General features: G+C 41.5%; 1 protein-coding gene across 1 annotated transcript in view; it reads left to right on the top strand.

Moving 5' to 3' along the window:
• The window catches only part of RNF145 (ring finger protein 145), a 108,519-nt gene extending 94,153 nt beyond the window's left edge, over window positions 1-14,366 (top strand). Inside the window, exons 14-16 of the mRNA XM_060144145.1 lie at window positions 12,948-12,984; window positions 13,643-13,689; window positions 14,175-14,366. Of these exons, the coding sequence (XP_060000128.1) occupies window positions 12,948-12,962 (15 nt within the window). The 3' untranslated portion in view covers window positions 12,963-12,984; window positions 13,643-13,689; window positions 14,175-14,366. The remainder of the gene's footprint in view (window positions 1-12,947; window positions 12,985-13,642; window positions 13,690-14,174) is intronic.
• The last annotated feature ends 509 nt before the right edge of the window (window positions 14,367-14,875 follow it).

The raw sequence follows: 14,875 nt of genomic DNA, 5'->3' as shown, positions 1-14,875 counted from the left end.
GGATATTAGGTGACTTTTAAAATCTCTCCCCCCCCGCGCCCCCCCACCAAGAGGGTCCACCATCCTTTGGGTTTCCCAGGCATGTTTAACTTTAGGTTGGCTCCCCTGCACCTGGTGTTTTGGGACCCATGAAGTGGGGATTAGGCAGTAGAAATCCAATGGGGATTATCTGCTGGCAGAACCTTATCAGCTCTCTCAGCCCCACGGCAGTCTAGCCATGGGTCCCCATCCAGCTCTGGCTCCAGATGATGTGACAGCAGGTTGGGTCACTGCCCCTGAATGAATTTAGGAACACTTTCTCTCTCTCTCTTTGTTTTTAAGTTTATTTTTCTAATGGAGTGTAGCAGATTTACAATGTTGTGTTTCTTTCTATTGTACAGCATCCTGATTCACTTACAAAGAGACATCTATATATTCTTCTTCAGATTTTTGCCATTCTCATATATTCCTTTTTGGCTATTACAGTGCATTGATTCCAGTTCTATGTGCTATACAGTGGGTCCCTATGGATTAACTATTTTCTCTATGTAAGGGTATGTATGCTAATTTAAACCTCCTGGTTTATACCTCCCCCCCTCACACCACCCTTTGGTAAATATAAGTTTGTTTTCTAAATCTGTGACTGTTTCGTAAGTTTGTTCATTTGTATCAATTTTTAGATTCCACCTATAAGTGATATCATGTGATATTTCTCTTTCTCTGCCTGACGTATGTCACTTAGTATGATCGTATCTAGGTCCATCTGAGTTCCTACAAATGGCCACATTTCCTTCATTTCATGGCGAGTAATATTCCATTGTATATAAGTACCACATCTTCTTTATCCATTTTTTCTTCCAAGGACATTTAAGTTGCTTTCAAGTAGAGGCTCTTGAAAGCAGGGCAGCACTACACATTGGGTGCCTGTGTCCTGTCGATTTATGGTTTCCCCAAGATACACCCCGAGCAGTGGAAGTGCTGTATCCTCTGTAGCTCTATTTTTTTCGATTTTTAAGGAAACTCCATACTGTTCTCCAGAGTGGCTGTTAGCAATTTACATTCCCACTATCAGCATAGCAGGGTTCCCTTTTCTCCTGGCCCTCTCCAGCATTTCTTGTTTTTAGACTTTGTGAGGATGGCCATTCTGACTGGTGCGAGGTGTTACCTCTTTGTATTGTTGATTTGCATTTCCTGCATATTCGGTTGGCCACAAACCTGAACGCCCTTTGTGGCCAACCGAATCATTGGTAATGTTGAGCAGCTTTTCATGGGCTTTAATGCCAAGTCAAATGTACTTCCTGAAATCCAGTTCCTGCAAGTCTGCCTTATTTTCAAGTCCTTTTCAATTTCTTATTCCAATACATTTTTCTAGGACAGGTGTCATTTACTACCCTGCAGGCCTTGTGAATAGCAGTGCCCTCGAGCACTGGTTTTCCACTTGTTGTTTCGGGAACCTGCCACAAAGGGGCAGGATGCTTCAAGTCCCACTCTTGTTACTGGGGCAACCTAAGCCTTCGGGAAATTCCTCTTCCTGATTGGAAATTAGAATGGCTTGGTCCTGTCCAAACACCCTAGGGCTTGTGTCTCATTCCTTCCCCCCTTCCTGTTCATTCCACGCTGTACAACCGGCTGTTGAGGGTACTGTCTTAATCTGTGGGGTGGCTCTAAAAAAAGTCTAGAGGTGGGAACCCCAACACCAGCAGAAGTGGAGACTAGGTGACTTTTTAAATATCTTCCAGCCCAGGGCGTCCCCCATCCTTTCGGTGTCTGAGCCATGTTTTAGCAGTAGGTGGGCTTGCCTGGACCTGGGGATTTTGGATCCTTGTAGTGGGATCAGGCAGTGCAATTCTAGGGGCACCTCATTTGCTGGCACTTCCTCCCCAGCTCTCTCAGCCCCATGACAGCACAGCCTTGGCACCCAAGCCAGCTCTGGCTCCAGGGATGTGATGCCAATTTGGGTCATTGCACCTGAAGCAATTTAGAAACCATTTCTCTCTCTCTCTCTCTCTGTTTTTTTATTGTTTTTTTTTTTGGAATTTAATTTTCATTGTATAATGGAGTATAGCTGACTTACAAAGTTGTGTTCCTCTTTTGAGTACAACAACTGGAATCAGTTATACAAAGATGTCTATATATTCTTTTTTGGATTCTTACATATTCTTATGTATTCTTTTTTGGTTATTAGAATCTGTGGGGTCGAATTCCCTGTGCTATACAGTAGGTCCTTCTTGATTATCTATTTTCTCTACATAAGAATATGTATTCCAATTTCAACCTCCTGGTTTATGCCTCCCCATCCCCCCCCCACCCCCGCCACCTTTCCCCTTTGGTAGCCATAAGTTTGTTTTCTAAATCTGTGACTCTCTGTCTGTTTTGTAAATTAGTTCATTTGTATCAATTTTTAGATTCCACCTCTAAGTGATATCATACGAAATTTATCTTTCCCTGTCTGATTTATGTCACTTAGTGTGATCATGTAGGTACATCCAAGGTGCTGCAACTGGCCTTATTTCATTCATTTCATGGTTGAGTAATATTCCAGTGTATATATGTCTAACATCTTCTTTATCCATTCATCCTTCTGTGGACACTGTCATTGCTCCCTAGTCTAAGCTCTTGGAAACAGTGCTACAGTGAACGTTGGGGTGCATGTGTCTTGTCAATTCCTGGTTTTCCCCGGATTTACACCCAGAAGTGGAATTATTGGATCCTAAGGTAGCTCTAATTTTCTATTTTTAAGGAACCTCTATACTGTTCTCCAGAGTGCCTGTTAGTATTTTATTCCCAGCAACAGTATAACATGGTTCCCTTTTCTTCACACTCTCTCCAGCGTTTATTCTTTTGAGACTTTGTGGTGATGGTCATTCTGACAGGTGAGAGGTGATATACCTCGTTGCAGTCTTTTTTTGCATTACCTACAATTTCCGATGTTGAGCAGCTTCTGGTGGGCATTTTAAAAAATAATAATAAAATCACTCTGAGGGAAATTTACATCTTGATATCTGGTTCCTGAAATTCTGCCTAGTTTTGAAGTTGTTTTCTATAAATAACCCCAAGACACATGTGTCATTTACAGCCTCGAGGGCCTTATGACTATGTAGTTCCCCCAAGCACCAGTTTTCAAGTTGTTGTTTTGGGAATTGTCCACAAACCAACCTGATATCTTCATGTCCCGCTCTGGTAATTGGGGCAACCTGAGCCTTAGGGAAAGTCCTTTTGCTGATTGGAAATTAGAGTGGAATGTACCTGGACAAACACCCAAGGGCTTGTGTCTCATCCCTTTGCCGCTCCTTTTTGTAGTTAGGATTTGTATGACCCTAATAATTTGTGATATTGAGCATTTTGCCATGTCCTTTTTTTTTTTAAGTGTGAGTAAAATTTACATCTTGAAATTGTCTTCTTGAAAATTTGCCCTGTATTGAACTTTTTTGTCTATTACCGACCTCAGGACAATTTTTGAAAAAAAAATTTGTTTGTTATAGGTGTAGAGAATCTGGTTCCTTTATACATATACATATATCTATTCATCTTCAGATCCTGTTCCCATGTAGGTTATTACACAGTGTTGAGTAGACGTTCCTTGGTACAAGGTGGTCTTTGGTGATTACATATGTTACATGTGTTAGTATATGTATGTTAACTCCCGTATCCTAACTTATCCATTCCTCCCAACTTTCCTTTTGTTTAACCATAAGTTTGTCTTCTAAGTCTGTGAGTGTCTTTCTGTGTGAAAATATGTTCCTTGGCGCAGGCTCAGCGGCCATGGCTCACGGGCCCAGCCGCTCCACGGCATGTGGGATCTTCCCCGACCAGGGCACGAACCCATATCCCCTGCATCGGCAGTTGGACTCCCAACCACTGTGCCACCAGGGAATCAATTTTTAGATAATCCCATAAATGATATCATAGGATATTTGTCTTTCTCTTTATGACTTATTTCACACAGTATGATTATTTCTAGGCTCATCTATGGTGCTACAAAGGGCAATCAATGTTTCATTCTTTTTCCGGGCTTATATACCACTGTGTACATGTATCACTTATTCTTTGTCCATTCATGTGTCGATGGACATTTTCGTGGCTTACAAGTCTTGGCTGTTGTAAATATGCTGCAGTGCACGTTTGGGTGTCTCTGCCTTTTCAATTCTGGTTTCCTCGAGTTATAGGCCCAGTAGTGGGTCTGGCAGATCATATCATAACTCAGTTTTTACCTTTTAAAGACACCTCCATTCTGTTCACATTAGTGGCTGTTAAAAGTTTACATATCTCCAACAGCACAGGAGGGTACGCATTTCTCCACAACCTCTTCAGCACTTACTGTTTGTAGACTTTTTGCTGATGGCCATTCTGCCTGGTGTGAGGTGATACTGCTTTGTTGTTTGGATTTGCATATTTCTAATTATTCATGATGTTGACAATTTTTTCATGTCTTTTTATTATTTTATTTTTTTAACATCTTTATTGGAGTATAATTGCTTTACAATGTTGTGTTAGTTTCTGCTGTATAACAGTGTGAATCAGCTATACGTATACATATAACCCCATATCCCCTGCCTCTTGTGTCTCCCTCCCACCCTCCCTATCCCACCCCTCTATGTGGTCACAAAGCACAGAGCTGATCTCCCTGTGCGATGCAGTTTCTTCCCACTAGCTATCTATTTTACATCTGGTAGTGTATATCTGTCAGTGCTACTCTCTCAATTCGATCCAGCTTAACCTTCCCTGTCCTCAGGTCCATTCTCTACATCTGCATCTTTATTCCTGTCCTGACCCTAGGTTCATCAGAAACATTTTTTTTTTAGACTCCATATATATGTATTAGCATACGGTATGTGTTTTTCTCTTTCTGACTTACTTCATTCTGTATGACAGACTCTAGGCCCATCCACCTCACTACAAATAACTCAATTTCATTTCTTTTTATGGCTGAGTAATATTCCATTGTATATATGTGCCACATCTTCTTTATCCACTCATCTGTCGATGGACACTTAGGTTGCTTCCATGTCCTGGCTATTGTAAATAGTGCTGACATGAACATTGTGGTACACGACTCTTTTTGAATTATGGTTTTCTCAGGGTCTATGCCCAGTAGTGGGATTGCTGGGTCATATGGTAGTTCTATTTTCAGTTTTTTAAGGAACCTCCAAACTGTTCTCCATAGTGGCTGTATCAATTTACATTCCTACCAACAGTGCAAGAGGGTTCCCATTTCTCCACACCCTCTCCAGCATTTATTGCTTGTAGATTTTTCTAATAATGGCCATTCTGACTGGTGTGAGCTGATACCTCATTGTAGTTTTGATTTGCATTTCTCTAATGCTTAGTGATGTTCAGCATCCTTTCATGTGTTTGTTGTCAATCTGTATATCTTCTTTGGAGAAATGTCTGTTTAGGTCTTCTGCCCATTTTTGGATTGGGTTGTTTGTTTTGTTGGTATTGAGCTGCATGAGCTGCTTTTATATTTTGGAGATTAATCCTTTGTCAGTTGCTTCATTTGCAAATATTTTCTCCCATTCTGAGGGTTGTCTTTTGGTCTTGTTTATGGTTTCCTTTGCTGTGCAAAAGCTTTGAAGTTTCATTAGGTCCCATTTGTTTATTTTTGTTTTTATTTCCATTTGTCTAGGAGGTGGGTCAAAAAGGATCTTGCTGTGATTTATGTCATGGAGTGTTCTCCCTATGTTTTCCTCTAAGAGTTTGATAGTTTCTGGCCTTACATTTAAGTCTTTAATCCATTTTGAGCTTATTTTTGTGTATGGTGTTAGGGAGTCTTCTAATTTCATTCTTTTACATGTACCTGTCCAGTTTTCCCAGCATCACTTATTTAAGAGGCTGTCCTTTCTCCACTGTACATTCCTGCCTCCTTTATCAAAGATAAGGTGACCATATGTGCGTGGGTTTATCTCTGGGCTTTCTATCTTGCTCCATTGATGTATCTTTCTGTTTTTGTGCCAGTACCATATTGTCTTGATTACTGTAGCTTTGTAGTATAGTCTGAAGTCAGGGAGCCTGATTCCTCCAGCTCCGTTTTTCGTTCTCAAGATTGCTTTGGCTATTCGGGGTCTTTTGTGTTACCATACAAATTGTGAAATTTTTTGTTATAGTTCTGTGAAAAATGCCAGTGGTAGTTTGATAGGGATTGCATTGAATCTATAGATTGCTTTGGGTAGTAGAGTCATTTTCACAATGTTGATTCTTCCAATCCAAGAATATGGTATATCTCTCCATCTATTTGTATCATCTTTAATTTCTTTCATCAGTGTCTTATAATTTTCTGCATACAGGTCTTTTGTCTCCTTAGGTAGGTTTATTCGTAGGTATTTTATTCTTTTTGTTGCAGTGGTAAATGGGAGTGTTTTCTTGATTTCACTTTCAGATTTTTCATCATTAGTGTATAGGAATGTCAGAGATTTCTGTGAATTAATTTTGTATCTGCAACTTTACCAAATTCATCGATTATCTCTAGTTGTTTTCTGGTAGCATCTTTAGGATTCTCTATGTATAGTATCATGTCATCTGAAAACAGTGACAGCTTTACTTCTTCTTTTCCGATTTGGATTCCTTTTATTTCCTTTTCTTCTCTGATTGCTGTGGCTAAAAATTCCAAAACTATGTTGAATAAGAGTGGTGAGAGTGGGCAACCTTGTCTTGTTCCTGATCTTAGTGGAAATGCTTTCAGTTTTTCACCATTGAGGATGATGTTGGCTGTGGGCTTGTCATATATGGCCTTTATTATGTTGAGGAAAGTTCCCTCTATGCCTACTTTCTGCAGTGTTTTTATCATAAATGGTGTTGAATTTTGTCGAAAGCGTTCTCTGCATCTATTGAGATGATCATATGGTTTTCTCCTTCAATTTGTTAATATGGTTTATCATATTGATTGATTTGCGTATACTGAAGAATCCTTGCATTCCTGGAATAAAGCCCACTTGATCATGGTGTATGATCCTTTTAATGTGCTGTTGGATTCTGTTTGCTAATATTTTGTTGAGGATTTTTGCATCTATGTTCATCAGTGATATTGGCCTGTAGTTTTCTTTCTTTGTGACATCCTTGTCTGGTTTTGGTATCAAGGTGATGGTGGCCTTGTACAATGAGTTTGGGAGTGTTCCTCCCTCTGCTATATTTTGGAAGAGTTTGAGAAGGATAGGTGTTAGCTCTTCTCTAAATGTTTGATAGAGTTCACCTGTGAAGCCATCTGGTCCTGGGCTTTTGTTTGTTGGAAGATTTTTAATCACAGTTTCAATTTCAGTGCTTGTGATTGGTATATTCATATTTTCTATTTCTTCCTGATTCAGTCTTGGAATGTTGTGCATTTCTAAGAATTTGTCCATTTCTTCCAGGTTGTCCATTTTATTGGCATAGAGTTGCTTGTAGTAATCTCTCATGATCTTTTGTATTTCTGCAGTGTCAGTTGTTACTTCTCCTTTTTCATTTCTAATTCTATTGATTTGAGTCTTCTCCCTTTTTTTCTTGATGAGTCTGGCTAATGGTTTATCAATTTTGTTTATCTTCTCAAAGAACGAGCTTTTAGTTTTATTGATCTTTGCTATCGTTTCCTTCATTTCTTTTTCATTTATTTCTGATCTGACCTTTATGATTTCTTTCCTTCTGCTAACTTTGGGGCTTTTTTGTTCTTCTTTCTCCAATTGCTTGAGGTGCAAGGTTAGGTTGTTTATTCGAGATGTTTCCTGCTTCTTAAGGTGGGCTTGTATTGCTATAAACTTCCCCCTTAGAACTGCTTTTGCTGCATCCCACAGGTTTGGGGTCGTTGTGTCTCCATTGTCATTTGTTTCTAGGTATTTTTTGATTTCCCCTTTGATTTCTTCAGTGATCACTTCGTTATTAAGCAGTGTATTGTTTAGCCTCCATGAGTTTGTATTTTGTATAGATCTTTTCCTGTAATTGAAATCTAGTCTCATAGCATTGTGGTTGGAAAAGATACTTGATACAATTTCAATTTTCTTAAATTTACCAAGGCTTGATTTGTGACCCTGGATATGATCTATCCTGTAGAATGTTCCATCAGCACTTGAGAGAAATGTGTATTCTGTTGTTTTTGGATGGAATGTCCTATAAATATCAATTAACTCCATCTTGTTTAACGTTATCATTTAAAGTTTGTGTTTCCTTATTCATTTTCATTTTGGATGGTCTGTCCATTGGTGAAAGTGGGGTGTTAAAATCCCCTACTATGAATGTGTTACTGTCAATTTCCCCTTTTATGGCTGTTAGTATTTGCTTTATGTATTGAGGTGCTCTTATGTTGGGTGCATAAATATTTACAATTGTTATATCTTCTTCTTGAATCGATCCCTTGATCATTATATAGTGTCCTTCTTTGTCTCTTCTAATAGTCTTTATTTTAAAGTCTATTTTGTCTGATATGAGAATTGCTACTCCAGCTTTCTTTTGGTTTCCATTTGCATGAAATATCTTTTTCCATCCCCTTACTTTCAGTCTGTATGTGTCTCTCGGTCTGAAGTGGGTCTCTTGTAGACAGCATATATATGGGTCTTATTTTTGTATCCATTCAGCCAATCTGTGTCTTTTGGTGGGAGCATTTAGTGTATTTACATTTAAGGTAATTATCGATATGTATGTTCCTATTCCCATTTTCTTAATTGTTTTGGGTTTGTTATTGTAGGTCTTTTCCTTCTCCTGTGTTTCTTGCCTAGAGAAATTCCTTTAGCATTTGTTGTAAAGCTGGTTTGGTGGTGCTGAACTCTCTCAGCTTTTGCTTGTCTGTAAAGGTTTTAATTTCTCCATCAAATCTGAATGAGATCCTTGCTGGGTAGAGTAATCTTGGTTGCAGGTTTTTCTCCTTCAACACTTTCAATATGTTCTGCCACTCCCTTCTGGCTTGCAGAGTTTCTGCTAAAAGATCAGCAGTTAACCTTATGGGGATTCCCTTGTGTGTTATTTGCTGTTTTTCCCTTGCTGCTTTTAATATGTTTTCTTTGTAGTTAATTTTTGACAGTTTGATTAATATGTGTCTTGGCGTATTTCTCCTTGGATTTATCCTGTATGGGACTCTCTGTGCTCCCTGGACTTGATTAACTATTTCCTTTCCCATATTAGGGAAGTTTTCAACTATAATCTCTTCAAATATTTTCTCAGTCCCTTTCTTTTTCTCTTCTTCTTCTGGAACCCCTATAATTCGAATGTTGGTGCATTTAATGTTGTCCCAGAGGTCTCTGAGACTGTCCTCAGTTCTTTTCATTCTTTTTTCTTTATTCTGCTCTGCAGTAGTTATTTCCACTATTTTATCTTCCAGGTCACTTATCCGTTCTTCTGCCTCAGTTATTCTGCTGTTCATCCCATCTAGAGTATTTTTAATTTCATTTATTGTGTTGTTCATCGTTGCTTGTTTCATCTTTAGTTCTTCTAGGTCCTTGTTAAATGTTTCTTGCATTTTGTCTATTCTATTTCCAAGATTTTGGATCATCTTTACTCTCATTATTCTGAATTCTTTTTCAGGTAGACTGCCTATTTCCTCTTCATTTGTGAGGTCTGGTGGGTTTTTATCTTGCTCCTTCAACTGCTGTGTGTTTTTCTGTCTTCTCATTTTGCTTATCTTACTGTGTTTGGGGTCTCCTTTTTGCAGGCTGCATGTTCGTAGTTCCCATTGTTTTTGGTGTCTGTCCCCAGTGGCTAAGGTTGGTTCAGTGGGTTGTGTAGGTTTCCTGGTGGAGGGGACTAGTGCCTGTGTTCTGGTGGATGAGGCTGGATCTTGTCTTTATGGTGGGCAAGTCCACGTCTGTTGGTGTGTTTTGGGGTGTCTGTGGCCTTATTATGATTTTAGGCAGCCTCTCTGCTAATGGGTGGGGTTTTGTTCCTGTCTTGCTAGTTGTTAGGCATAGGGTGTCCAGTACTGTAGCTTGCTGGTCGTTGAGTGTATCTGGCTGCTGGTGTTGAGATGGAGATCTCTGGGAGATTTTCGCTGTTTGATATTATGTGGAGCGGGGAGGTCTCTTGTGGACCAGTGTCCTGAAGTTGGCTCTCCCACCTCAGAGGCACAGCACTGACTCCTGGCTGCAGCACCAAGAGCCTTTCATCCACACGGCTCAGAATAAAAGGGAGAAAAAGTAGAAAGAAAGAATTAGTAGAAGTAGAAAGAGAGAAAGAAAGAAAGAAAGGAGGGAGGGAGGGAGGGAAGGAGGAAGGAAGGAAGGAAGGAGGTAAGGAAGGAAAAAAGAAAGAAAATAAAGTAAAATAAGATAAAATAAAGTTATTAAAATAAAAAATAATTATTAAGAAAAAAATAAAAAAACAAACAAACAAAAGAACTCACAGATAGAACCCTAGTACAGATGGTGGAAGCAAAGCTATGCAGACAAAATCTCACACAGGAGCATACACATACACACTCACAAAAAGAGGAAAAGGGGAAAAAATCATAAATCTTGCTCTCAAAGTCCACCTCCTCAATTTGGGATGATTCATTGTCTATTCAGGTATTCCACAGATGCAGGGTACATCAAGTTGATTGTGGAGCTTTAATCCGCTGCTTCTGAGGCTGCTGGGAGAGATTTCCCTTTCTCTTTGTTCTCACAGCTTCCGGGCCTCAGCTTTGGACTTGGCCTCTGTGTGTAGGTCACCGGAGGGCGTCTGTTCTTCGCTCAGACAGGACGGGGTTAAAGGATCAGCTGCTTCGGGGACTCTGGCTCACTCAGGCCGCAGGGAGGGAGGGGTATGGAGTGCGGGGCTAGCCTGCCGCGGCAGAGGCCAGCGTGACGTTGGACCAGCCTGAGGCGCGCCGTGTGTTCTCCCCGGGGAAGTTGTCCTTGGATTCCAGGACCCTGGCAGTGGCGGGCTGCACAGGCTCCCCGGAAGGGAGGTGTGGATAGTGACCTGTGCTCGCACACAGGCTTCTTGGTGGCAGCAGCAGCAGCCTTAGCGTCTCATGCCCGTCTCTGGGGTCCGCGCTTTTAGCCGCGGCTCGCGCCCGTCTCTGGAGCTCCTTTAAGCAGCGGTCTTAATCCCCTCTCCTCGCACACCAGGAAACAAAGAGGAAAGAAAAAGTCTCTTGCCTCTTCGGCAGGTCCAGACTTTTTCCCGGGCTCCCTTCCGGCTAGCTGTGGCGCACTAGCCCCTTCAGGCTGTGTTCACGCTGCCAACCCCAGTCTTCTCCCTGCGCTCTGACTGAAGCCCGAGCTTCAGCTCCCATCTCTGCCCGCCCCCGGCCGGTGAGCAGAGAAGCCTCTCGGACTGGTGAGTGCCGGTCGGCACCGATCCTCTCTGTGGAAATCTCTCCGCTTTGTCCGCTGCACGCCTGTTGCTGTGCTCTCCTCCGCGGCTGCGAAGCTCCCCCCTCCGCTTCCCGCAGTCTCCGCCCGCGAAGAGGCTTCTAGTGTGTGGAAACGTTTCCTCATTCACAGCTCCCTCCCACTGGTACAGGTCCCATCCCCATCATTTTGTCTTTATTCTTTTTTCTTTTGCCCTACCCAGGTACGTGGGGGAGTTTCTTGCCTTTTGGGAGGTCTGAGGTCTTCTGCCAGCATTCAATAGGTGTTCTGTAGGAGCAGTTCCACATGTAGATGTATTTCTGATGTATCTGTGTGGAGGAAGGTGATCTCCGCGTTTTACTCTTCCACCATCTTCCTGGAAGCCCCCTCCCTTGCTGCTTTTAATATTTTTTCTTTGTATTTAATTTTTGAAAGTTTGATTAATATGTGGCTTGGTGTGTTTCTCCTTGTCCCGTATGGGACTCTCTGTGCTTCCTGGACTTGATTGACTATTTCCTTCCCCATGTTAGGGACATTTTCAACTATAATCTCTTCAAATATTTTCTCAGACCCTTTCTTTTTCTCTTCTTCTTCTGAGACCGCTATAGTTTGAATGTTGGTGCATTTAATGTCCCAGAAGTCTCTGAGAATGTCCTCAATTCTTTTCATTCTTTTTTCTTTATTCTGCTCTGTGGTTGTTATTTCCACTGTTTTATCTTCCAGGTCATTTATCTGTTCTGCCTCAGTTTTTCTGCTATTATTTCCTTCTAGAGAATTTTTAATTCCATTTATTGTGTTCTTCATCATTGTTTGTTTGCTCTTTAGTTCTTCTAGGTCCTTGTTAAACATTTCTTGTATTTTCTCCATTCTATTTCCAAGATATTGGATCATGTTTACTATCATTACCTGAATTCTTTTTCAGGTTGACTGCCTATTTCCTGTTCATTTGTTTGGTCAGGTGGGTTTTTACCTTGCTCCTTCATCTGCTGCATATTTCTCTGCCTTCTCATTTTGTTTAACTTACTGTGTTTGAGGTCTCCTTTTTGCAGCCTACAAGTTCATAGTTACTGTTGTTTTTGTTTTTGGTGTCTGCCCCTAGTGGGTGAGTGGCTTGTGTAGGCTTCCTGGTGGAGCACACAAGCACCTGTGTCTGGTGGGTGGGGCGGGGTCTTGTGTTTCTGGTGGGCAGGGCCGCATCTGGTGGTGTGTTTTGGGATGTCTGTGAACTTAGTATGATTTTAGGCAGCCTCTCTGCTAATGGGTGGGTCTGTGTTCCTGTCTTGCTAGTTGTTTGGCATGGGGTGTGCAGCACTCGAGCTAGCTGGCTGTTGGGTGGAGCTGGGTCTTAGTGTGGAGACAGAGATCTTTCGGAGAGCTCTCGCTGATTGTTATTCTGTGGGGCCGGGAGGTCTCTGGTGGTCCAATGTCCTGAACTAGGCTCTCTGACCTCAGAGGCTCAGGCCTGACACCAGACCGGAGCACCAAGACCCAGTCCCTGGTCAATGTTGGAGTCCGGCCACTTGGTGGGGGGCGGTGAGTACTCAGCAGAGTGCAGGCCCTCGCCAGCATAACCATCCTATTTTAAATTTTGTCCGGATGCTTCTACAAAATGAAGATTTTTAAGAAGACTGATAGAAAGGAACTTTTTAACAAATATAAGTTTCTGATAGCCTTTAGATAATATCAGTGGACTGGGCAACAAATGACAAAACTAATGGGAAACCTGATTATTTCATCCAGATCAACAGGAATTAATGACATGGGACTGAATAAACTGGTAAATATGATTTATAACTTTATGACTTTGGGAAATATATTGGCTTTAATCTTTGTTTTTCGGAAAAACATTTTCTCTTATGCTGTGACCTACAACAAGTTGATAAAGTATGACTTTGTAAACAAAGACAAAACTTTTATCTTTTTCTTTCTACTGGGTCCTGTCAGAATTTGTCGTCTCCACCTGGCTTTCCTGTGGACTTGATATTATGATAATCATAGTTTTATTTTGTTTTTACTTCCAAATTCCAAGTGTCTCCCTGCTGCACTCTGTCTTTCTCAGTGTTACTAGCTGCATTACTTATATCCTGTCTATTTTATAATATTGTTGTCTCTTGCAGTACCCAGTGTGTAACCAGGCCTCCAGCAAAACTTCTGTGGCTAAAAATCTTAAGGAAGTACATCACTTTTATAACATAAAATAATTGTAATAATGTGATTCTAATTATGGGAAGGAGCAACAAGGGAAAATGTTGACTTTATCATAATTAGACAGAGGAGCCAGAGAATCTTTAATTATCAATAGGGCCTAATCCGAAAATTAGCACCTGGAGTGGCATATTGAGAATTTTTGCCTGACCTGGGATGGGCCTCCCAGCACCAAGGGACAAAATTTGATCATGAAATGTCTCCCTAATATTGGTCAAATTCCTGACCAGGAGGAGAGGATCAGTCATCAGTGATTGCAGCACTCCAACATGAACCGGTGAGCTCTGAGGAAACTCAGGATATGCAAATATAGGATACAGATCCCAGATAGCTGTGGTACATATCAAAAAAATGATTTTGGTGAGCCCAGACTCTTGCATCTTCCTATACATAAAAAAAAAAAAAAAAAAAGCTAAATTCCTTAACTTGAGATGCGGCCTCCTGGGCTTGAAGCCCTCAAAATTCCTGATAACTCTCAACTTCTAGGTTGTGAATATTTTTAAATCTACAGGTGTAAAGTAGACACTTCCAAAGCGGAACAAAAGACAAATCTCACCATTTGGAACACTGACACCAATGGCGGACACTCCCAGAAAGATCCATCTGACTGGGCAGTTAGAACGTTGTCATCCCTTTTTCCACAAGACTGTGGAATGGACATTGACAGTGGGGAATTTTAACAGGGAAGAGCTAAATAGGACTCCAAGTTCGATCTGTTTCTTTGACTTTAACCTTTGCTCTTTGTTGCTTTTGTTATTATAGTCATACATAATGGCCTGCCTCAGGGAACCCTGCCCCTCTGCCTGAATGTTAAACCAAAGTGCCTTCGTACATTCTGACCCTGTCTACCTGTGTATGGCATCGAGAAAGAAGAAATTGACACATCACCTCCCCGAGGCTGGCCATTCCAGGGGACATTTGCAAATCTTATGACGTTTTTACTTTACTTCCTCATCTCCTCCCCTTCTGTTCCATAAAAGAAGCTGGCATCCAAACCCCGATAAGATGGTTTTTCAGAGACACTAGTCTGCCATCTTCTCGGTCTGCCGGCTTTCCGAATGAAGTCATATTCCTTGCCTCAACACCTCGTCTCTGACTCATTGGCCTGTCGTGCAGCGAACAGTGTGAGCTCGGACTTGGTAACACCCTCATGGTGCATCTCATATCCCACCCCAGTGTGGTCTTTCTGAAGCATAAATGAGACTGTGACTCTCTCCCTCCTGATTCCCCCCAAAGGTTTTCCCTCATTTGCTGTGGTGTCTGGTGAGACATCTGCCATTGCCCTGAGAGTCCCCGGCATCCCTACTAGACTGCTGTCTCCTTGGTTACCTGACACTGAGCACCTCAGCAAGCCAGGCAATATGGCACAAAACCCCAGAACTGCTCACCTCAGGAAGGGGCTGGCACTGCTGCTGTGTGATCAAATAGAGCAGAGAAGGGTTCCCCAGCTGGGACACAAACAC

Source organism: Lagenorhynchus albirostris, chromosome 3, assembly GCF_949774975.1.
Source record: "Lagenorhynchus albirostris chromosome 3, mLagAlb1.1, whole genome shotgun sequence".
Lineage (NCBI taxonomy): Eukaryota > Metazoa > Chordata > Mammalia > Artiodactyla > Delphinidae > Lagenorhynchus > Lagenorhynchus albirostris.
This window is presented reverse-complemented; position numbering and strand designations above follow the sequence as displayed.